The 23527-nt window shown below is 37.9% G+C and overlaps 1 protein-coding gene across 12 annotated transcripts in view; it reads left to right on the top strand.

Annotated features, from left to right (window-relative positions):
- Nucleotides 1-23527, top strand: part of ST7 (suppression of tumorigenicity 7) — a 249393-nt gene that overhangs the window by 66423 nt on the left and 159443 nt on the right. For 9 of the 12 annotated variants that reach the window (XR_004628663.1, XR_004628664.1, XM_034670971.1 and 6 more), the window contains exon 1: nucleotides 4974-5118. The exons of the other annotated variants lie outside the window; for them this stretch is intronic. Coding sequence is in view for 7 of the 9 variants with exons in the window: in XM_034670971.1 (XP_034526862.1) it covers nucleotides 4989-5118 (130 nt within the window). In the remaining 2 variants the exon portion in view is untranslated. Of the gene's footprint in view, nucleotides 1-4973; nucleotides 5119-23527 lie in introns of those variants that run through there. 12 annotated transcript variants of the gene reach the window in all.

A 23527-nucleotide genomic window follows, 5' to 3' on the forward strand; every position in this document is an offset into this window, starting at 1 on the left:
AAAAAAATAAAAAAAAAAAAATAAAGTGAACAGTTTGGTGAATTTTGGCATATATATATATATATATATATATACATAAAACCATCCTTATCATTACAATCAAGATAGAGAACATTTCTATAACCCTAAAAAGTTCCCTTGTGTCACTGTAATTTCCACATCTCTAGAATTTCATATAAATGGGAACATACAATGTATGCTACTTTTGTATATAACTTCTTTTGTTCAGCATAATGTTTTCAGCCATGTTTGTGGCAGTTGGTAGTTCATTTCTTTTTATTACTGAGTAGTAGAAATAACATAATTGGCTTAGCCATATGCCTATTGATACTGAGTTGTTACCTGTTTTGGGTTCTTATGAATATAGCTGCTATAATTGTATTTGGAGTGGACATATGTTTTCTTTTCTCTTGGGTAAAGACCTAGAAATGCAAATGTTGAGAAACTTCCTGTTTTCCAAAATGATTATACTTTTTTTACATTCCCATCAGCAATGTGTGGGAGTTTAGTTGCTTTATATCCTTGTCAACCCTTGCTTTTGTCAATCTTTTTAATTTTAGCTAATTTAGTGGATGTGTAGTGATAAGATTTTGTGATACAATTTTCATTTGCATTTCCCTCATTCTTAAAGATGTTGAACATCTTTTCATGTGGTTATTGGCCATTGGTATGTCTTCTTTGATGAAGTGTCTGTTCAGGTATTTTGCCCATTTTAAAAATTGGGTGTTTGTCTTATTGAGTTTTGAGGGTTCTTCATATATTTTGTATCCTTTGTTAGATACATGTATTGACAATATTTTCTTATAGTTAATAGCTTTTAGTTTTATTAACAATGTTGTTTTTAATTTTGATGAAGTCCAGGTTTTTAATTTCTTGAGTCAAATATAAGAAACGTTTGCCTATGTAAGGTTGTAAAGATTTTTTCCTTACCTTTTCTCCCAAACGCTTTATATGTTTTGCTTTTGTGTGTGTTGCGATCTATTTTGAGTAAAGTTTCATATATGATTTGATATAAAGGTGGACATTCATGTTTTCCACCAAAATTCAGTTGTTTCAGTATCTTCCTTGAAAAGACAATCCTTTACTCATTGAATTGGCAACTTTATCAAAAATCAACTGCCCCTTGGGGCGCCTGGGTAGCACAGTCGTCAAGCATCTGCCTTCGGCTCAGGGCATGATCCCGGCGTTCCAGGATCTAGTCCCACATCGGGCTCCTCTGCTGGGAGCCTGCTTCTTCCTCTCCTACTCCTCTGCTGTGTTCCCTCTCTCGCTGGCTGTCTCTCTGTCACATAAATAAATAATCTTAAAAAAAAAATCTGCCCCTATATTTCTTGTCTCTGTATTTTATTCCAGAGGTCTATATGTTTATTCTTAGACCAGTAGCATAGTCTTGATTGCTATGGCTTTATCATCACTTTTGAAATCAGGTAGGGTAAGCCCTCTAGGTCTGTTCTTTATAAAAATTGCTTCAGTTATACTTCATCCTTTCATATCCAAAGAAATTTTAAAATTTGCTTGTCGGGACTCCTGGGTGGCTCAGTCGATTAAGCGTCTGCCTTCCGCTAAGTCATAATCCCAGGGTCCTGGGATCAAGCCCCGCATTGGACTCCTTTCTCAGCATGGGAGCCTGTCTCTTCCTCACTCGCTCCCCCTGCTTTTGTGCGTGCTCTCTCTCTCTCCTCTCTGTCAAATAAATAACACGATCTTTTTTTTTTTTTAAAGACCAACCCTAAAGGCCCTTGTTGGCCACCCTGTCAGGACCCCTCTCACTCTTGAGAGCTCTTAAAAATTTTTTTTTTGCTTGTCAATTTCTGCAAAAAGTCCTGCTTGGATTTAGAATTAAAGTGTGTTTTAATCTAGAAAGCAATTTGGGAATAATTGACATTTTAACAATATTGAGCTTTCCAATTCATAAACATGGTATCTCTCTCCCTTCATATAGTTTAATTTCTTCCTGCAGTGTTAAAATGAGTTATGAAATTAAAAGAATAGGTTTTTTTCATAGATAAAAGAATGCATATCTGGAGCATAGTAACTTATCTCACCCACTGAATACGAGTTCCTTGGGAAAGTAGACTAAAATGTAAAAGTGGTGGTATTAGTAAAATGTCATTAATTTGAAGTTGGAGGACTTGTTTGCACTTCTGAAAACATCTTAAATAGCCTGAAAAATAAGACTTCACAAAACAAATGCTGCCATGAAGAAGTCTTTTGGGGGTATGTTTTAACAAGTAGGTAAGAATGGTTTGTATGTAAAACACTTAAAATTATGTTCATGTAAAATGCTTTTATAACCCTAAAACATTTGCTCTCTCAATAAGATATACTATATTTCTTCCTCTTGTTTTTTATATCTTAGGAAATCACTGTATTTTAGAAGTAACTTCACTTCAGTTTTTGCTGAAATAGTCACAGTACTTTAGTTAGAAGGACCTGAACTTAGAATTTTTATATTTGGAAACAGGGTCCCCCTCTTATGAAACTGGTCTGGTAGTCCCGTTGAGTTATCAGCCTTTTTACAAATCTGATAAATCTATGGATTCTTATGATTTCAAGAGATTTAAACTAGCCTTTCTCCAAAAACAGATTCAGGTTGGGATTTGTCACCTTTAAAAATCAAATTGAATTGACTTTATTTAAGAACCTTTTCTGATTATTTGACATTAGTTGTGGTAATTTCCAAAAATCTTTAAACTTCATAAAGCCAGATTTGATAGAGATTGAACCGACTTGAAATAGCATGCTGTATGTATATACATTATAAATATGAATTTATAAACACTTATCTGATGTCTAAAGTGACAAACATCAAGTCCCTCCACCCCTGTTTTAGGTGGCTTATAAAATGGCAGTCCTGTCATAACCCCCAGTTAAGTAATGTCTTTGAAAGCTGTGGAAATGAATATACTTATTGGGTTATGAGTTCATCTGTACTGACTTTTTCTCACCCTTTTCCTGTGTTGGTCCCAGGTAGCCCTGCTTTATTTTTGGTGTAAGTACATAGTACAATGCTTAAGAAGTGGGCTTTGAGACAGACAAAAACATGGTTTTACTGTGTTGCCTTCAGCACCTTCTTTTTCAGCCTCAGCTTATTCATATTAAAGTGGGGATAATAGATTACCTCATGGGACTAATGGAATAGGTAGGTAGAATGGCAAGCCCTTAAGGGCACATGATAAGTAATCAATAATTTAATTATTTTAAAAGTTTTCCATACCAGAAACACTAGACACTGCATGTATATTTGATATAAGATAGAGTATAATCAAGGATATAATGATAGCATCAAATGCATACAAATTGAGAGTAATGAGGAAAAAATTGTTTTAAATGGAAAAACTTTTAAGTTTGGTCCCTGCCATCTGGCAGTCTATGTTCTAAGGGGACAAGACGAATGAAATTATAATTCATGCATGTATAATAAAGCATACTTTATTTACATCGATACTGATTTATATAAATGTTTTCACACATGCACATTTACACGTGAGTCATCCTTTTCTTGCTTCTCTTTGCATCCATAGTCTTCTCACTTCTAGTATTATTCTCTTGGGTTTCTGTAATAGTCACCTTAACTTGGCTTCTTAGCTCCCCTTATTCCATACCTAGGTCCATTCTACAGGTGACTTTGTTGCCCTTTAAAAAGAATTGAAATCTAACTACCATACAATAAAAGACACAGATAGTAAGTGTTCAATTCCATGAGTTTTGACAGTTTCACACACTCCTGTAATACTTCACTAGCCACGTAAGATACAGAGCACTTCTGTCACTTCAGAAAGTTCCCTTGTGCCCCTTCCAGTTTCCCTCCTTATGAGGCAATCATTTTCTGATTTGTGTAATTTAGGATTAGTTTTACTTTGGACTTATTATATATGGAATTGTGCCATTTGTATTCTTTTATGCCAGCTAGGTTTTCAGTACCCAACACCTGTTGAAAACACTCTCAAGAACTCTTCATTGCTTTTTGAACTAAATATAAACTTTTTGCCCAGGTGTTCAAAGCTAGCCACTATGTGGTCCCTACTTTCCTTTCCTAGCTTAACTCCTACAACTACTCTGAACGTATTATTTGCTTTTCCTGACTCCCTTTTTTCATGGAAGGCCTTCCATTTGGATCTTACCCTTATTTCCAGCTCTTCAAACCTCAACCACTCTTTCTCTTTGAAGTTCATCTCAGCTACCAGTTACTCCGTGACTTTCCCTGGTTCTCCTAATGTGATTCTCCACCTTTTTTTTTTTTTATCATCCCTTGATCATCATCATAGACATTCTTTTTATATACAGAAAAATTATTCTCAACTCCTTTCCAAAGTCATTATTCCCCTGTTGCCCCCTCTCCCATCCCACCCTTATAATCACTGTTCCCTACTGAAAAGCATCACACATTTTTGAATACATTGTTGCACTTTCCTTTTTTTTTTAAGATTTTATTTTTAAGTAATTTCTATACCCAACATGGGGCTCGAACTCACAACCCCGAGATCAAGAGTTGCACACTGTACTGACTGAGCCAGCCATGTGCTCCCCCTTGTTGCACTTTATAATGCAAGGTGCATGGTTCCTGGTTTGCGTGCTTTGGAGTCTGACTTTCTGGTCTGGAATCCTCATCCTTGCAGCTGTGTGACTTTGGTTAGGTTAACTAATTTCTCTTCACCTCAGTGTATTCTCTAGAATGAGCTAATGTATAGTACTATATCATGAGATTGTTTTGAGTTTTATTTTTTTTAATTTTTATTTTTTAAAGATTTTATTTATTTATTCAACAGAGATAGAGACAGCCAGCGAGAGAGGGAACACAAGCAGGGGGAGTGGGAGAGGAAGAAGCAGGCTCACAGCAGAAGAGCCTGATGTGGGGCTCAATCCCACAACGCCGGGATCACGCCCTGAGCCGAAGGCAGACGCTTAGCCGCTGTGCCACCCAGGCGCCCCTGTTTTGAGTTTTAAATGCCATAAAATGCTTATTTTACCTAGTAAAAGCTCAATGAATGTTACCTTTTATTAGGTATTATTATATTAGAGTCTTTGATGTTATTGCCTTATCCTTCCAGTTGCATTGCATTTTCCTAGGACTTGGAAAGTTTACTCACCTTGCGGCTACCAAACTAAATACTAAAGGTAATTTGTCCATTTAATAGTTTTTTATATGAAAATCTATGATGTGTTGGGAAGAGCTATTTAAAGACAGAACATTGGTTGTTCTGGGTTGTATGCTTACTTCACCTAATATCTGTGCTTAATCTCATTTCTCAGTGTTTTGCTTATTAAATATAATAATGTCAGTATCCATCTCTTTATTGAGGAAAATGTGGAATTCATACCTTTGTAGTGGTACCATATTTTAACTTATCTCAAGCTTGATATTTAAGGAGAATCTTTTAAATACAAATAATATTCCCCAATTTATCTGGTGTATGTGTTTGTATTTTTGTTTGTTAGATTTTCTTAAAGTCATGCATATCTGTAATTCTTTCTTTTAAGCTTTATGATACTTTTATGTAGATGCTGCAGCAAGTTATGTATTATTTAATCTCCATTTAATTTGGTTAAATGGCATCTGATAAAGTCTTGATTCTTACATGGGGTGCACAGAATTATCACTATTTATAAGGAGGAATAATAGGGAAATAAAAGACCTATGGGTTTACTTTTGGATTTGTTTCCTTTAAGTTCTATACCATTATGTTTCAGAGATGTTTTTGTTTGGCTCTTTAAGGGGGAACAGGCAGCATTCCCACTGTACCCAGTAATATGTGTCCGTATTATGAAAGACTTTGTGTTATTGCAGCATGCCTAGTTTTCCTTTAAGCTTTCACTAAGCAAAGACTCTGTGCCTACCTTTGATTCCATGCAGAGGATTGGAGAGTTGGGTTTTTTAGATATAAAATACCTAGGTCTCTGAGTCCTTAGGTCTTCATCTTCTGGGTAGTCACTAGCTGCACACCTGACTATAGTCCATTTGTTTTTAGTATTAAATTGACCTTTTCCAGGCTCTCTTGTTGAGGAAGTTGGAGTCTGCATAACACCAGCTGTGTGTGGTGTGAGAATGGAACAATAAGTCAGGGATGCAGAGTATGCCTCGCCTTTGTTTCCTGAAATTGTGCATTGATTTCTTTTGTCAGTAGAATATTTCAAATGAATGAAAGCAACATTTTCTATTTTTAGTTTTTTCTTTTTGGTGGGGGAGACTTCTTTAAAAGGCAAATAATTCATCTGCAAATTCGGATTTTATTCAGTATATCTAATTTGCTTAAAGTAAAACACATATATAGTAGAAATTTTAAGTTTCCTTCAATTTCATTATTTTCAAACCCTTTCACTTCACAGCAACTTGATTATTTAAATTTGTTTTTTAGATTTTTTCTTTTTAATAAATGAAATATCTCCATTTTAACCACTGCTGCCAGCATGAGAATAGCTTTTTCATAAATAATTTCAGAATTTTCTCTACTTGACAACTTTAAACAGGATAAAACTGGACTGTGTTTATAGAGTTAATTTTTCCTTTCCTTTGGTATTGAATATAATTTGTAGCTTCAAAAAATTAGAGTTAGCCTTTGGATAAATTCTTTGTAGAATAAATAATCTTCAAAGAATTTGCTAGTTCAGGATCTAATAAGAACAATCAGATGATTAGGAATTTTTGAGATACATACAAAGAAATATGTAGCCTCATGCCTATTTCATAAATCATTCTGGAGGTTTCTTAGGATATAAGCATTAAAAGCCCGAGATGCTGGTTTTTCTTTTTCTGACCTGGACTGCATTTGTGGAGGTCCCATGCTGACAAGTAAAATAGTTGCTTTCTATTTAAGAAATCTCTCTGGGAATTGTTTATTATGGTTTGGGAAGCTCATCCCACACACGAAGGCTTGACTTTCCTGTGTTTTATTAGACCTCCTTACTCCTGAAGCACTAAAAATTCTGTTTTGCCTTTCACACAGTGAGCCGCCTCTCTAAAGGTGAACAGTGCTCTGTGGCAGTCCTGGTCACTGTGATCAATGATCGGATGTCAGCCCAAATGATGCGGCATATTTTACCATTTGTATTGTATGGGACCCCCAAAAATGTCATGTCTGGAATGAGGAACAGTGTGATATTTATCATGAATCAGTAGAATCTGGATAGGAAATTACTGGGTATTTTACTCCTTTTGCTGACTGGACTTTTTTTGCTTTTGAAAATTGATAGTAGAAATAAGGCTAACGTAGCAGCTGTGCTAGGTTTTATACTTAGTTTCCTCCCCAGCCACTGTGAAAATGAGATAATCATTTAAGCTGCCTTTTCCGAGAATCCTGTTGAAACAGAAAAAGGAAGTGGGGCCAGGAGCCCTTAGGTGGCAGTTATGTCTTTTCCTGGGGCAACCATCTATCGCATTCATACACTCTTGGGTTTGGGATGCCCATTTTGTATTCTGAAACTAGTAGTTGCCTAGTAATAAAAGGTCCTGTATTGGGTGGGAAAACCCCAATTGCTTGATTCTTCCAACTCAGTCTCAATTTAAAATCCTTTTCTACTGGTAGGAATGGGTGCGATACTAGTGTCAGACTTTTTTTTTTTTTTCCCATGCCAGTGTTTAGCACTTCAGCCTAGAGGTCTGTTTATACGCTTATAAAATTCAGCAGGTTGCTTCCTATGAAGTTTCTTCCTCCTTCTAACCAGGCTAAAAGCTGTTGGTCAGAGCCAGCACTCTGGCTCTAGGAGTGCAGGCAGTACGAAGTGGAGAGAGCAGTCCTGGCCTGAGCAGCTGCCCTGGAAGCCGCTCAGGCAGCCGGAGCAATTGCCTGTGCCGTGCCTTATGTGGCAGCCTTCCACCGAACATCGGAACATCGGGGCTTTATGCTGCTGATCAGAGGATTTGGCATTGGGGAGCAAGGTCCTGTGACCTTGCATTTTGTGTGAAAATACACAGCATTGCCTTTTTACGTTACACCCTTGATGTACAGCACTACCACAAAAGCCAGTTTTAAGATGAAGAGGAAAAGATTTTATGATGCCATTTAAACTGAGCAAGTCACTCAGATGTCATGGATTAGAATGGGTGGAAAACAGATAATCCTGTGGTAGAAGACTGATCCAGAAAAGTGAATCCTAGCCTCTGACCATCACCTCTTGCATTGACTGCATAGTCTCTCTCAAAATCAGTATAATCAAGTGCTATAATCTTTTCAAATTCTCCTATTGGAGATGAAAGGAATATTTTATTCAATTTTCATAAACTATTAAAATTATCGGTTACATGTCAGCATACTGTGTTGCACTTAAAGATTTTTTTTTTTAATTGTTCTTATGTTCCTTGGGGTTTTTTACTGCTTCATGAATGTGTGAGGGAGAGATCATGTGAGACTTTTAATTACATGGCAAATAGCATAATCTTGAATTTCATGAAATTATTTCTAGGTGGAGTTGACTCCAATATCTGAAATTAGAGTTTAGCTCATCACTGCCCAACATTTAAGTTGTCAAGTTGATGGTAAATTATTGCTTTGGGAAATAATTTACTACAGTAGGCTTCTGGGGGGACATTAGTTTATATAGGAATGAGAATGACCCTAGACTGTATTGAACTAGTTATTTTAGATACTTGTGCTCAGTGTGTGGAGATTTTGAGGGGAGATATTTTTGATAAAAATATTTGGTGCCCTGTGTTCTTTAAGGGTGGGATGATGGTGGGAGAGAAAAGCCTGGATTTGTGTCACTATAGCCTTAAGTGGAAAATACCTCATAGATGCTAGGAGCTAAAAAGGTAGATCTAATGTGATAACTTTTCTGTAATTTACCTGGAGTCTTCTTCACTGCTAATGATCATACCTAAACTAATTGGAAAGTAGTTCTAATATACCAACTAGAGGGGACCAGAGCAGATGGTAGGGTTTGGCAGTTGTTATTGCTGAAAAAGACTTGATCGCTTTTGTTCCTGTATTAATTGTTGCTGGCCAGTTTTCATCCTCCTCATAAATGAGACTTTCCCCTAGTGAGTATTGATTGATACCTAATGACATTTTTATTTCTCAAAGTCAGGGTGAGAGCTATTTTTAAAACACGAAACCATTTTAATCTTTTTACATCTAAAATAGCGTGTTGTTTCCATAACACACCAGAATTCATTTTCACTGTAGACATCTTAAATAATACAAATGGTGAAAAAGGGAGGGAGAAGAAAAAGAAGGCTCTGCGTTTCGGAGTCAGATAGACTTGGGATTGAATCTTTTTCTGCCTTTTATTGGGCAAGTAATCTTTGGTAAATTTGTAATCTTTCAGTTGAGGACAACACCTAGCCCCTGCTGAAAGGGTATATGTAAATGGCTTAAAACTGCTCCACATATACGAAGTGTTGAATGGGTAGCTATATGAGAATAGATACAAGTCAGCATGTATTGATTGAGCACTTACAGGGCAGTGTATGGAGAGATTTATATTATATGTAGATGCACAGATATATTTATAAAGGGCTGTGTGTGTGTGTATAAAATCTAGTGAACATTTCCAACTCTGTCTTTAAGGCATATGTCTTTAATAAGATCTCAAATCCCTTCCACTTGGTGATAACTTGTCTTAATCTGTTTTAACATAAAATAATCTTGGAGTATACATATAAAAGGATGTCATTTTGTAGATACTACTTTGCAGTCTGTTTTTTTCTCGCTTAACAATATTTTATTTTGCCACGGTACTTTTTTTAGGATTTATTTATTTGAGAGAGAGAGAAAGAGAGAAAGTGTATGCAAGCAGGGGGGAGGGGCTAAGGGAGATGGAAAGAGAGAATCCTGAAGCAGACTGAGCTGGGAGCCCAACTCGGGGCTTGATCCCAGGTCCCTGAGATCATGACAAGAGCCGAAATCCAGAGTCAGCTGCTTAACCGACTGAGCTACCCAGGTGCCCTATATTTTGCTATAGTATTTTAATGGCATTTTGCCACAATACCAAAGTTAATGGCCACAGATTATTTTATTGTAAGTTGAAACATATTTTTAATACTTCAGTAATGGTTATTTAATATTTTTTTCTCCTATAAACAGATACGGTAGACATTCTTGTGTTTAAATCTTTGCACATAGCCATGCCTTTTACCTTAGGATGAATTCCTAGAAGTGGAATTGGAGGACAAAAGGCATCAAAAGTTTAAAATACATAGTTCCTATTATCAGATTACCTTGGGAATTTGTACTTTTCTTTGGTATATATTTAAAAGTATCTTTGTTTAAAGTTACAAGATCATGGAAGGACACAATAAGATCATTCACTTTCTCTCTTTTGTATAAGAAAAAGAGAGCTTTTAATTTTATTTTTAAAAATTAATATTTTGTGTGTGTGTAAAAGAAAGTGACTGAAATGAATCTCTCCTCCCTATTCCACATCTGTGCAGATGCCAGCGGGTAGTTGGGACCTTTGGTTAGGCTGTGATCCTGGTGAGTCGTGCTTGAGTTCAGTTTGGGCCAGTTGGCCCTCCTCTTTATAGTCACAGACCACACTGCTTGGCCCCGCAAATTGTCCTGCAAAGTTCGGACAATGGTCATAAGTGAAAGAATCTGCCGTGGGAGCTAGAAGAGCCCAAGAAGTTTCATCAGTAACATGCTTGCACATGGAAATCAGTTCATTTTAAGAACTTCACACATTGTCAATTGGTGGGTTAAGTATATATTTGCTCTGCACAGAAAATCCCCACTCTATGGCATACTTAAACTGAACAGGTTACTTCACAATAAGTCTCTAGGGAATGGTTGTAGGTAACTTTATTTTAAAGATTAGAATCTTAATCTGCTGATCCAGTTCATTTGTTTACCAGTGGGTCTGGGTTTGTTGCTATGGAGTGGTGATAGGTACCAGTTACCTTTTGGGAAGCTATCACTGGTAGAAAATGTTGCTGGTATACATAGAGACTTTCATATTTGCATTTACTAGAGTTTATGCAGTAAAATAGTTGTCAAAAGGATGTACATTTAACTGAATTAATCTAGTGTCTTGAACAATATTTTCCCTCTAGTTTAATTCTATAAAACTTAATTCATGGAATTATACTCACATACCCTACCAAACCTTCGTATTATTCATCTTTTTTTCCTCTTCTCTTTTCTCCTCCCCCTACCATCTACTCCTTTTCTCTGGATTTAGGCAGAGTTATCTTCAATAGAAGATGCTTTCTGAAATATTCAAAGATTTCTCTGGGGAAGTCTTCAGAGGCTTCACTAGTGAGCAAGGAAGCCTGGGTAATGTGTGCGCAGATGTATTAGTTGATTTTCATTTAAAGGGCTTAGAAATGTGTCATCCTGAAATACAGGATTGAATTTCTACTGCATATTCATTTATTTCTACACTGAGGATGAATGTAATTTTAATAGGTGAGGAAACAGATTGGTTATTCATTGCAGATTCTGCTATTGCTGGAGTGTTCAGCTTTTCTCCTCTAGTGAAGCTTAGAGATGTTTATGTGCCAAGGATTCATGTTACAGTCACTAAATCAACCAGAGCTGTAGAACAGTAGTATGGATACTTTAAAAAAATTAATATTAGCGAAAAATGAAGGTCTGCAAAACATTTGCTATTGGGAAAATTTGATCAATGCTTGGTGCTAGCCAGAATGTTCTCTTTTCCATACAGTTTCATATACTTTGTTTCTCCTTGCATTATTATTCTCTCCCTATGTATATCGTCTTTTAAAAAGATCCTTTTTCTCATATGTAAATGCTCCTTCTGTCTGCATGCATATATATGTTCCCATTTCCCTAAAATAGCTTGATAGGCTATTTCAGCAAAGCATCTTTTGCCTTAAAGAAAAATAAGAAACTCCTTCCCCCTAAACTGCATGCCCTTGCCTGTGGTAAGCAGAATAATGATCTCTAAAGATGTCTATGTACTAATCTCTAGAACCTGTAGATATATTACTTTAAATGACAATGGGAAATTAAGGTATTAGGTGGAATTAAAGTTTCAAATAAGGTGACTTTAAAATACAGAGATTATCCTGGATTATCTAGGTGGCCACAGTGTAATCACAATGGTCTTTAAATGTGGAAGAGGAAGGGGGTGCCTGGGTGACTCAGCTGGTTAATCGTCTAACTCTTAATTTAAGCTCAAGTCATGATCTCAGGGTCGTGAAATCGACCCCCATGTTGGGCTTTGCGCTGAGCGTGGAGCCTGCTTAAGACTCTCTCTCCCATTCCGTCTTCCCCCCTCCCCTGCTTGTGCGCACTTTCTCTCTCTTTCTAATAAAATAAAAAAATATGGAAGAGGAAAGCAGAAGAGGCCAGAATAATGCGATATGAGAACAACTCAACCTGCTGTTGCTGGCTTTGTAGATGGAGGAAGAGGACTATGAGCCAAGGAATGTGGGTGGCCATATGTAACCTTTCAGAAATAATTTTGCATAATAAATGCATGTATATATTTTCTCTTCCTTTTATTTTACAGAAATGGGAGCTTTTTATCCAATACTTTTATATTCCTTGGGTTATTGCTTTTTTGATCAAGTGTTGAAAAAAGATATAGAGACTTACCATTTGCATTCTTTTTAAGAAAAAGCTTTTTAAAAAATTCCTTTATATGACTGCACCACATTTTAAACAGTCTTCTGTTGATGGGCTATTAAGTTGTCTTCAGGTTTAGCTATTGTAAGTTGTCCTAAACCATTTGGGTTGCTGTATCAAAATCCCATAGACCTGGGTGGCTTATAAACAACAGAAATTTGTTTCTTGCAGTTCTCAAGGTTGCAAAGTCCAAGATCAAGGCACTAGCATGGTTGGATTCTGGTGAGGACTGGCTTCCTGGTTCATAGATGCCATCTTCTTGCCGTGTCCTCACATGGCAGAAGGACAAGGGAATTCTTTGGGGTCTCTTATATAAGAGCATTAATCCCCTTCCTGAGGGTTCTGCCCTCATCAACCAATCCCTTCCCAAAGGCCCTGCCTCCAAATACCATAATCTTGGGTGTTAGGATTCAACATTATGAATTTTGCTAGGGGGGATGCCAACATTCAGTTTATAGCACAAGTCTTTGTGAATATGCGCAAGTGTATTTGCAGCATAAATTGCTCAAAGTGATATGGATGGATAAATTCATGAATTTAAAATTTTGATGATTGTTTCCAAATTACTCACCAAATAGCCCATCCAATGTGTACTCTGTTTTGTAGCTTCTGTCTGGGCTAGATGGTACATTGATTTTTAGTCACGGTAAAGTGGAAAGTGTAAGACACTTCAGAGAGAGAGATCAGACAGAATGTCACTCTCTTTATTCCGTATTAAATACAATGCCAAACATTGTTTCCTGATTGCCAGGCTTGACTTACACAGATGATCTGGGTCTTACAGCCAACGTAGTTCCTTTGGCAGTAACGAGTTCCTATGGCAGAAGTTGGAGTACCCCTGTCCTACAGCCTCGTGTGTGGGATGACTGTGCAGGTGTTAACAGAAGGGAGGAAAGGCAGTGTGACATCTGGCCTTTTGTTTTCCCTTATTTGGGATACTGATGGACCTAAGAACACAGTATTTAGCTAGCATATGTGAGTTCTGCATGTAGTTTTTCTGTTTTGTAAATATATAGCCCATCACTAGGAGAGGCACAAGACTTTGGTACATTTTAATTTTTTAACAATAGATAAGCTGTTGTCTCTTAAGCAGGAAAAATTGTGTAGTACTTTCAGGGGCCATGGGTATGGAGTCTATGACATTTTTCCCCAAGAGTCTTTCGTAAGACGTCATCAACAATCACGTATGAAGAGACCTGCTCACTTCACTTTCACTAGTGCTGTGTATGAACAAACTTTAAAAAATGACTATTCTCCCACTTCTTGTGATGTTAGAAAAATTACATAGTTTTCTTACCTATAAAATGAGGGTAATAGTTCATAGGAAGCATAATAATTTTAAATAATTATCTTTGTCAACCTATGGGTAAATAATCTCATTTAACATGTTTAATTATGAATGAAGTTGAACATTGTTAAATATATATAAAGTTGGTTTTAAATTAATGTATAGTTGCTTATTTTACATTAAGAAAGTTAATCTTTTTTCTGCCATGTATTTTGCAAATAAAAATTTCCAGCTTGTCATTTGTCTTTTGTCTTTATTCATGGCATTCTTCTCTCATGCAGGTGTTTTAAATATTTATGTAGTCAGGCTTACAAATTTTTTTGTTTATGGGTCTTGTGTTGTGTCTTGCCTACAAAGGCCTTCCTTTCTCCAAGATTTAAAAAAAATTATTAAAACCTCCCATATTTTCTCCTAGGACTTTTACACTTTTCTTGTTTACTTTTGAATCTTTGATCCACTAATCAATTTTTTTTCTTTTTGAGGAAAAATTCATGTAATTAAATATTAAAATGTGATTTGGCATAATCTATAGGGCCTTTATGTTGAATATATATTTTAGCCTCAGTATATATTCTTTCATGAATGTTGGTAATTAATAATAATTCTTTTTTGGTTTTGGAGTTTTCAATATAACTATTAAGGGTGGGATAAATAATGTTTTTAACCATCATTGCAACATGCAAAACAGTTCACCTTTTTGTTTTAGAATTATCATAGTAATCCATAAAAAATTAGACATTCAAGAATGAGTTAACTTCAGGGGCGCCTGGGTGGCACAGCGGTTAAGCGTCTGCCTTCAGCTCAGGGCGTGATCCCGGTGTTCTGGGATCGAGCCCCACATCAGGCTCCTCTGCTGGTGAGCCTGCTTCTTCCTCTCCCACTCCCCCTGCTTGTGTTCCCACTCTCGCTGCCTGTCTCTATCTCTGTCAAATAAATAAATAAAATCTTTAAAAAAAAAAAAAAAAGAATGAGTTAACTTCAAAGCATCACAAAACACATGCTATTAATAATCAATCTTTGGAACACCTTGCTGTTGTCTCACTCTACTTCCTTGTGTCTGATTATAGCAATTTGGGGGAGGAAATGTATTCAGTCTTAGTAATTTTTTATTTTGACTTAAGCTTCCCAGTGGGGGAAACAAAGATGAATTATTTATTCTTTATAGTTTTAGATTTGTTGTTTGAAATTGGTCTTGATAAAAATAGTGACTAATGAAGCGAGCATTGGTATGCGTTGCTGGGGTGTTTGAGACTTTCCTTTCTAATTTTTCCATTGTGGCATAACAAAATTCTGTTCTACTTGAAGAAGTCATGTTTAAGACAAATTAAATTTTAAGGTCAAGAAATATTTTCTTCATTAAACATATATTACTTCCGTGTTAACTGCCTCGTATTCCCAGGTCAACAGGACCTCTCAGAGGAAGCCAGAGAATTTCCTGTGTTTAATTGCCTTTAGTCAATGAAGGCTTGTCATGAGTGAGTTCTAAAGGGGGCCTGACTGCACTTCCCAAGATGAGGAAGTGATCCTCTACATCATCATAATACATTATTTGCTCTTTATTGAAGTCACTCAGAATATTTTGCCAATTTTATTTTAGTTCTTCAGATTTTAATATTAATACTGTTATTTTTTTAAGTCCAAATTTTGCAAATAACACCATCATACCCTGTGATAGAGCAAATATTATTCCCCTTCACAGTTGCATAGATTCCAGTCTAGTGAACATTAGTGCCTGTTTTGCCTGGGATGTGTTTCTTAAGTTTCTAGCCAGTTTTGCTTAATTACATTTACATTTCTCAGGGTCAAAGGGGCTTTGAGAGGACAATAGAAAACCACGCTTACTGCTTATCTGTGAGGGCTTCAGCTCTGAAGAAGGTACATTATCATATTCTGCCTCTGGACCACCGCTGCTGCTTGTCATTATTTAGTTTTCAATGTATATTCTTTTGGAGTGTACAGCCCTGGGACGGGTGCTTAAATGCTTACCTTTCCCCTTTCCTTTTCTCTTAGATGTTGTCTTTCCTTGGCTTCGTAAGGAAAAGAAACGGGATTGTTGCAGTTTTGATTTATGTGTCTGATAGAAGTTTTCCTTTTTCGGGGAAGGGCATGAGGGAGGTGGAAGAAACGGAAAGAGGGATAGAAGAACCTTTCTTTCTAACAAAACAGATTAGATAAAACCACTCATTTGCTTAAAAACTGATAAACCCGATACCATTTGAAAGCTTGACATGTACCAGGCATCATTTAGGTGCTTTGTGTTCTTAATTCATTTAATCCCAAAGGTAGGTTTTATTATCCCATTTCACACAGGAGGAAATTAATTCAAAAAAGTGTGTTTTTGTTTTTTGTTTTGTTTTGTTTTTCATTTTTTTTAGAGAGGGAGGGTGAGTAGGGGCAGAGGGAGAGAAAGAATCTAAAGCAGGCTCCATGTCCAGCACGGAGCCCATCGTGGTGCTTGATCTCATAACCCTGAGTTCATGACCTGAGGTGAAATCAAGAGAGAAAGAGAGAGAGAATCAAGAGAGAGCTGAAATCAGCAGAGAAAGACAATTATAAGGTTTCACTCATATGTAGAACATAAGGAATAGCAAGGAGGACATTAGAGGAGGGAAGGGAAAATTGAAGGAGGGGGAAATCAGGGGGAGATGTACTATGAGAGACTGTGGACTCCGGGAAACAATCTGAGGGTTTCAGAGGGGAGGGGGGTAGAGGGATAGGGTAGCCCAGTGATGGGTATTAAGGTGGGCATGTGTTGCAATGAGCACTGGGTGTTATATGCAAATAATGAATCACGGAACACTACATCAAAAACTAATGATGTACTATATGGTGACTAACACAACATAATTTAAAAAAAAAAAGAAAAGAATTGTTTGCTCAGTGGACTGAGCCACCCAGGAGCCCAATCCAGAGAAGTTTTAAAGAAGCTTGTCTAAGGTCACACAGTGTCAGAGCCAAGAATCAAATCCAGAACTCTATGACTCCAAAGTTAATGTTGGTTTAATCATCTATTTCTTATATCTCTAAATACCATTTATATGCAGACAGCTTCCAGATTTTATCTCTAGATCTCTCGGCTTAGTCTGGACCTCTCTAGTTTAGACCCCTAGTCTTGTCTAGACTTCTCTAGACCTGTTCATCCTGTGGTTTACTCAGCATCTGCACTGGGATGGTGCATAAATACATCAAACTCAACACATACCAAATTCCTGATTTCTGGGGCCTCTTCCACCTGCTACTCACCCATCTATTTCTTCCTCATGTCATAACTACTCCATCCTGTCAGTCGCTTAGGGCAAAAATTTCTTGAAGTCATCCATGACCCCTTTATGTTCTTACTCTTCACATGTACTCTGTCGAGAAATCTTGTTGACTTTAACTTCACAATTTCTTATACCATTTTCTGCATGGATTACTAGAACGGTTTCCTGGCTGGTGATCTTGCTTTCAGCTTTGCTTCCCAGGTCTATTCTAAACACGTAAGCTCGAGAGTCTTTTCAAACAACAGTCAGACTTCTCTCCTGCTAAACCCCCCAGTTTCCTCACCCTCAGAGTAAAAGCCTTATGGGATTGGGTCCCATTACCTCTCTGATCTTATCTTCTATCACATTCCTTCTTCCTAGCCACACAGGACTTCTCACTATCCCTTTAACACACCAGGCATACAACTGCCTTAGGGTTTTTGCACTTTATGTTCCTTCTTTTGGGAATGCTCTCCCTCCAGATATCTGCATGGCTCACTCCTTCTTTTCCTTCAGGTCTCTGAGCGAATGATACCTTCTCAGGGAGGCCTACCATGATCACTCCTCTTGCTGGCACTCCCCACCTCCTTACCCTGTTTAAATTTCTTCCACTGCACTTATCACCTTCAATACATTATATAATTTCTTTATTACTGTGTATTGTCTGTTTCTCCTACCTTCTGATCTCCTCCCAGCTGAAAGCTCCATAAAGACAGGGAGTTTTGGGGGGGGTGTGCTGGGCTCTGCATTGTTCATTTTGTGTTCCTAGCAATCATGTCAAGGCCTGGCATTTCACTGATGATCAGTAAAATCTGTGGAATGAATACATTTACTCACAAGCATGGATGAAGCTCTGTGCTAAGAGTGAGAAATATAGGGACCTTTCCTGGCTCTTAGACTTTTTTTTTTTTTTAACAGTTCAGTATCCTTTTTATTTTTTTATTTTATTTTTTTAAATGTTTTTTATTACATTATATTAGTCACTATACGGTACTGGTGATGGGTAGTAAGGAGGGCACATATTGCATGGTGCACTGGGTGTTATACGCAACTAATGAATCATTGAACCTTGCATCAGAAACCAGGGATGTACTGTATGGCTCTTAGACTTTTAACTGATTACACTTGTTTGGGATTTCTACCTGTCAGTTAAAGGGAAGTCAGGTCCTAGAGAGGTTGTAACTCCCAGTGGTGAAAGGAAGCAGGGTGTATTCAGCAGTTGCTTTGTATCAGATGTTTCATCTAGATAGAATGCGCTCATTTACACCCTGCAACAACTCCACCAGGAATATGTTATCTGTTTTGCAGGGAGTGGTTCAGGGATATTATGCATTCTACTTAGAGACTCAAATCCATGTCTATCCCTGCTTTTTCATCTCTGCCACACTGCCTCTCTGTGCCACATCACCCGTGGGATGAGCCCTATTTCCTAAGCATGGCATATAAGACCCTTTTGGTCTGCATTCAGTCTGTCTGATGAGCCTTAGCTTTTCTCTTTACTCTTGACACTGTCAACTCCAGCTTCTCTTTAAAGTCTTGCTTTTTACCTAATAGGTCATATGCTTACAGTTTCACACCTCTGCAAAGTGCTTTTCCACTAACTGAAATGCTTTTTCTTCCCTTTTCTGCCTGGGGAATCTGTGTTTGTCTATAGAATCCCAGCTCATGTATTGCTTCCTCCATGAATCCTGTTTTAGCTTCTCTTGGGGAGGTATTTGGTCATTGCACACTGCTTCCCAGAATGCCACCCAACATGTGGTACTTACTTATCCTTTCCACTATGTTCTAGTTAGTTCCCAGGAATGGAGTTTTCTTCTATTCTTCATTGCTTTACCAGTACCTAGGGCAGGGCCTACTATAGACCACATACTAGGTGAATGTTTCTTCACTCACTTAATAGTGATTTGAGCTATAATGGGTAATGGAAGCCAGGATTTTGAGTTAAAAAACAGAAGAACAACAGTTATAATCTGAGAAAAGTCTAGAAGACAACTCAGAAATGTTCTGTGGATCAAGCATTCATTCACATATTCATTGCTTTTGGGTAGTTATTAAGTACATGGACTTAATGGGTTCATTACCCAGCTCTGTCACTTACTTTAGGCTTAACCATTGCCAAGTTACTTATTTCTCTGAACCTCCACCTGATCTATGAAATGGGGGATAACATTGGTGCCTACCTATTAGTATTGCTGGGAGGATTTAATGCAATGTGTATAAAAAAGGCTATCATATATTAAGCACTAATATAAAGCAACAAAGTTTTCTGGAGGAGTTAATATTTTTACTACATGTCTTAGATTTAAATTGCATTGAATAGATTGAGCAAAATACTAAACTAAGGACATTAATCATGAAAAAAGTGTAAGCCACTTGTTTTTTGTGTTACCTTGTGGGTTCATCTTTCAGAATTATTTCTGATACTCATCTTTTTTCTACACAGAGCCCTTGCTTGAAGTGGTAAACTGAACATTTTAAGCGTTTAAATGGAAATGGATGAACTGTTTTGTTTTTTTAGTTTACATAAATTGAATGAAAAGATTTAAGAAATAATACCACCCCAACCCCGTTTTAAATGAAGGGGGTTATCACAGGGGAAACAGTTGGAACCTGAGAGTTGTGTGTTTCATCAGAATAATTTAATTACAGGCATATGGTAATCTTAGTGTTGTTTATGAGATGAGTTAGGGAGAAGTTTTATCAAGTAGAGCATTTGATTGCAAGAACTGAAGCTCTCCCAGAATCTGTGTAGGTGGGCCTTGTGATATGGTGTCCATATGATAGAATTATGTTTAGAGTCTTCTATGAAAATTTTAAAACCATGCAAATGTGCATGTTCAGCTGCAGTTTGATTTTACATTGATTTAGTGTCTGGTACTTTATACTCTCTGTGCATTGCCAGGAAACTTCCTAAGCTGGCAATAATTAAAGGATTTGGATTAAATAGATGTAATGTGAAGTCTGTGACATCTGAGAATAGGTTAGCCAACTTAATACCAGGTGTTTGCAGGCTGGGGATGTTCTTCATGGTTATAAGTCTCCGTGCCAATTTTTATTCCAGAAATTGGTCTGGGAGGGTGTGCTTCGGATACAAATATAGAAGTAAACAGTGACTTAAGAAATTGGCTTGGAAGTCAGGGATTTATTTTCTCTGTCCCACTCTGATATAGTTCTAGAAATACCACAGTTATGGATAAAACAAAGTATTCTTCAGTTCATTAAAACATACCGTGTTTAGCTGCTAGAGATAGAACAGTGAACAAGATGGAAATGGTCCCTACCCTCATGGAGTTTATAGTTTTATGGATAAGGCAGACATCAAATACAAAACACATCCATTTTTATCACACAGGGTGCCAAGGTGGAGGAGAATCAGGCTCTGACTACAGATAAGGTGGTCAGAAAAAGCCTTTCTGAGGACTTGAGAGTTAAGGTGCAGAATTCCAGAAAGGCAGCCTTCTGAAGGAAGGGCCCTTCAGGCAGGGGCTTTGCATGTGCAAAAGCTCTGACAAGGGAAGGAGCACGAGTCTTGCCAGTACAGGAGAGAGGCCAGTAGGGCTGCAGTGGTGGGGGGGGGTGGAAGCAGGAGGCTGTTGTGTAAGATGGGAGGTTATGTGGCAAGGATCAGGGTGGGGAATGGTCAAGAGAGAGAGAGAGATGATGTGTTTAGTATGTATTTGCAGTATAGAACTAGTGCGGCTTGTTGAGTTGGGCAAGGGGATTGCGGTAGATGGAGAGATCAGGGATGCGCCCAAGTTTCTAGCTTGAGGAACTGAATGGAGGCGAGTGCCATTATCCGACATAGGACATTATCTGAAGGAAACAGAGAAGAACACACAACAAAGGCCAAAGGAAATATAAAGGTTGGCAACCCTTAGTAGAGTCTAGCCACCCACATGTTTTTATTCCCATTCTCTTGCTTTTTACCAAAATAAAAGCTTTTCATCTGCTGCAGACTCTTTGAACACAGTGCAGTCTCTGTGTCATCAATAATTTATGCAGAGCTCTCAAGTAAAAGCGTTAGTGTCCAAGGCCTTGTGATTCTGATCTAGTTTCCCAGAATATTTCACAGGGCAGATATGAAAGGGAAGATTTAAAAACAAAAAATGCCATCAGTTATTAGTATGGCACAATTTAAAGGGCCACCATTCAATTTTATCCAGGGTCACCCTCGTTTTTGTAGGTGTGTAATTTAACTATAAAGGTTATCGGTCTCCCGGGACCTGTTGTGCTAACATCTGCAACCCAATCTGTAGGAAACTAAACAGGTTGATTGGTATGTTTTGCTTTCAGCTGATTTTTTTCCCCCATAACCACCAGAAAGGTTTTTGGAGGTATAGCTTTGTAACCTTCCATCTGACATTGACAGTTGCTTTTTCAGGAAATTATTCACATCTGTTCTTATTCTTTTAATAATAAATAACTTTTTATGTTATAAGTAAACTATCTTCATTGTAGATAATTTGGGAAGTACGGATAGTTATACGATCATCTGTAATCCCATACTGAAAGTAATTTTTTTTTGTTTTTTTTGTCTAATCAGTGTGATGCTCCACTATGTCCCGTTTGTATCCTCCATTTTTTCATTTAACATTTTGTTATGACTCTATATCTTATTAACTATTATTCAAAGATGACATTTTAAATGGCTATGTACTATTTTATGGTATGGACCATTTAATCATTTTCCTATTGTTGAGCATTTATTTAGGTTATTTGCTGTTTTTCATAGAGAAATTTTATTTTTTAATTTTTAATTTATTTTTTAAAGATTTTATTTATTTATTTGACAGAGAGAGAGAGGGCACAACAAGTAGGCAGAGTGGCAGGCCGAAGCAGAGGGAGAAGCTGACTCCCCACTGAGCAGGGAGCCAGATGTGGGACTCGATCCCAGGACCCTGGAATCATGACCTGAGCCGAAGGCAGGTGCTTAACTGACTAGCCATCCAGGCGTCCCTCATAGAGAAATTTTACTTTATTTTATTTTATTTTATTTTATTTATTTATTTATTTTAAAGATTTTATTTATTTATTCAACAGAGATAGAGACAGCCAGCGAGAGAGGGAACACAAGCAGGGGGAGTGGGAGAGGAAGAAGCAGGCTCCTAGCGGAGGAGCCTGATGTGGGGCTCGATCCCATAACGCCAGGATCACGCCCTGAGCCAAAGGCAGACGCTTAACCGGCTGTGCCACCCAGGCACCCCTATAGAGAAATTTTAACTGAAGGACAAAAGTCAGACAGTTTTTTGCAGGACACTGTGTTTTAACAAAAGAAACAACTCTCAACTCAAATCCCAATGATTGGTAAAGATATGGTCTTCTCCAGGCAGCTTTAGAAGCGTGACTGGGGCATCTGAAGAGCATCAGGAACAGTCCTGGTCCGCTGGGCTCTCAGCTCTTGTGGTACTCTTTTATGTCCTGGGAGGTGCAGATGCTTAACATGGACTTCTCTTACTAAGCTCCTCAGCACCGTTACTCACTAGGATCTTTGCCGTGTCCTTTGAAGCCTCTCTGTATTTTCCACTTGGGTCTGGTGCTTCTGCATCCTCTCTTGAAGCACTGGCTGGAATCAGGGAGAGATAGACACAAGCCTCTTACCACAGTTCTGGGCTGCTAAGTGTGCATTGCTTCATCCCCAGCCCAGTCCTCCTTTGTGACAGTCCCTCGGGTCTCAGCAGGTTACCTCCTCCTAGCCATCCATCCACTTAGCAACTGTTTATTGAGCACCTATCAAGTTCCAGAAATTGGACTAGATGTTGGGGATATGGTGGTAAGACACGGACAGCTGCTGTCATAGTTTATGCTTGGTGGGACGTAACTACAGGGGAGGGAGTAGAGATTGTTGTGTAGGGTTTGGGAGAATGATGTACCCAAACAGTGTTCTAGATCATTCTGACCTGAGCTACCTTTTCCACGCACACCACACACAGAGCACTCAGTACGTTTTGTATTTAAAACATATACACACATCCCTTTAGGTATGAGGTGCATGTGTCAAAACTATTAAATGAGAAGAACACCATCAGTGGAGGAGAAGCATTGTGTGGTAATGCTGCATTTCTGCTGGTCTTTTGCGTTTTTGGAATTGCTGAGCTATATCCTTGGGTGCTGCAGTGCAAGTCCATTATAGACCTTTGAGGGTCAGGAACTACTCTTCCCTGCTGTGCTTGTGACAGGATGCACGCCCATGCTGTAGGTGGAGGTGGTGGACCTCAGCGTGTAGTCTGCCTGGAAGGTGATGTTTATTCTTGGTGTGTTTCTCTCCTCTTCTTAAAAGTACACTGTGAACACGGAGTATAAGTGAATTTTGCCTTTGTCTGGTCATTCCTTTATCACACTGGGTCCGTACCATAAATGTGCTGTGCTTGAGGGCAGGGTACCATGTTGTGTGTTTTTAGTTTGCTTTGGTGTATTTGGTAATTTGGCAAATACATATTTATGGGTGAGGAACAGAATAGTTTCACCTGCTAATA

The sequence above is a fragment of the Ailuropoda melanoleuca genome, chromosome 1 (assembly GCF_002007445.2).
Source record: "Ailuropoda melanoleuca isolate Jingjing chromosome 1, ASM200744v2, whole genome shotgun sequence".
NCBI classification, from domain to species: domain Eukaryota; kingdom Metazoa; phylum Chordata; class Mammalia; order Carnivora; family Ursidae; genus Ailuropoda; species Ailuropoda melanoleuca.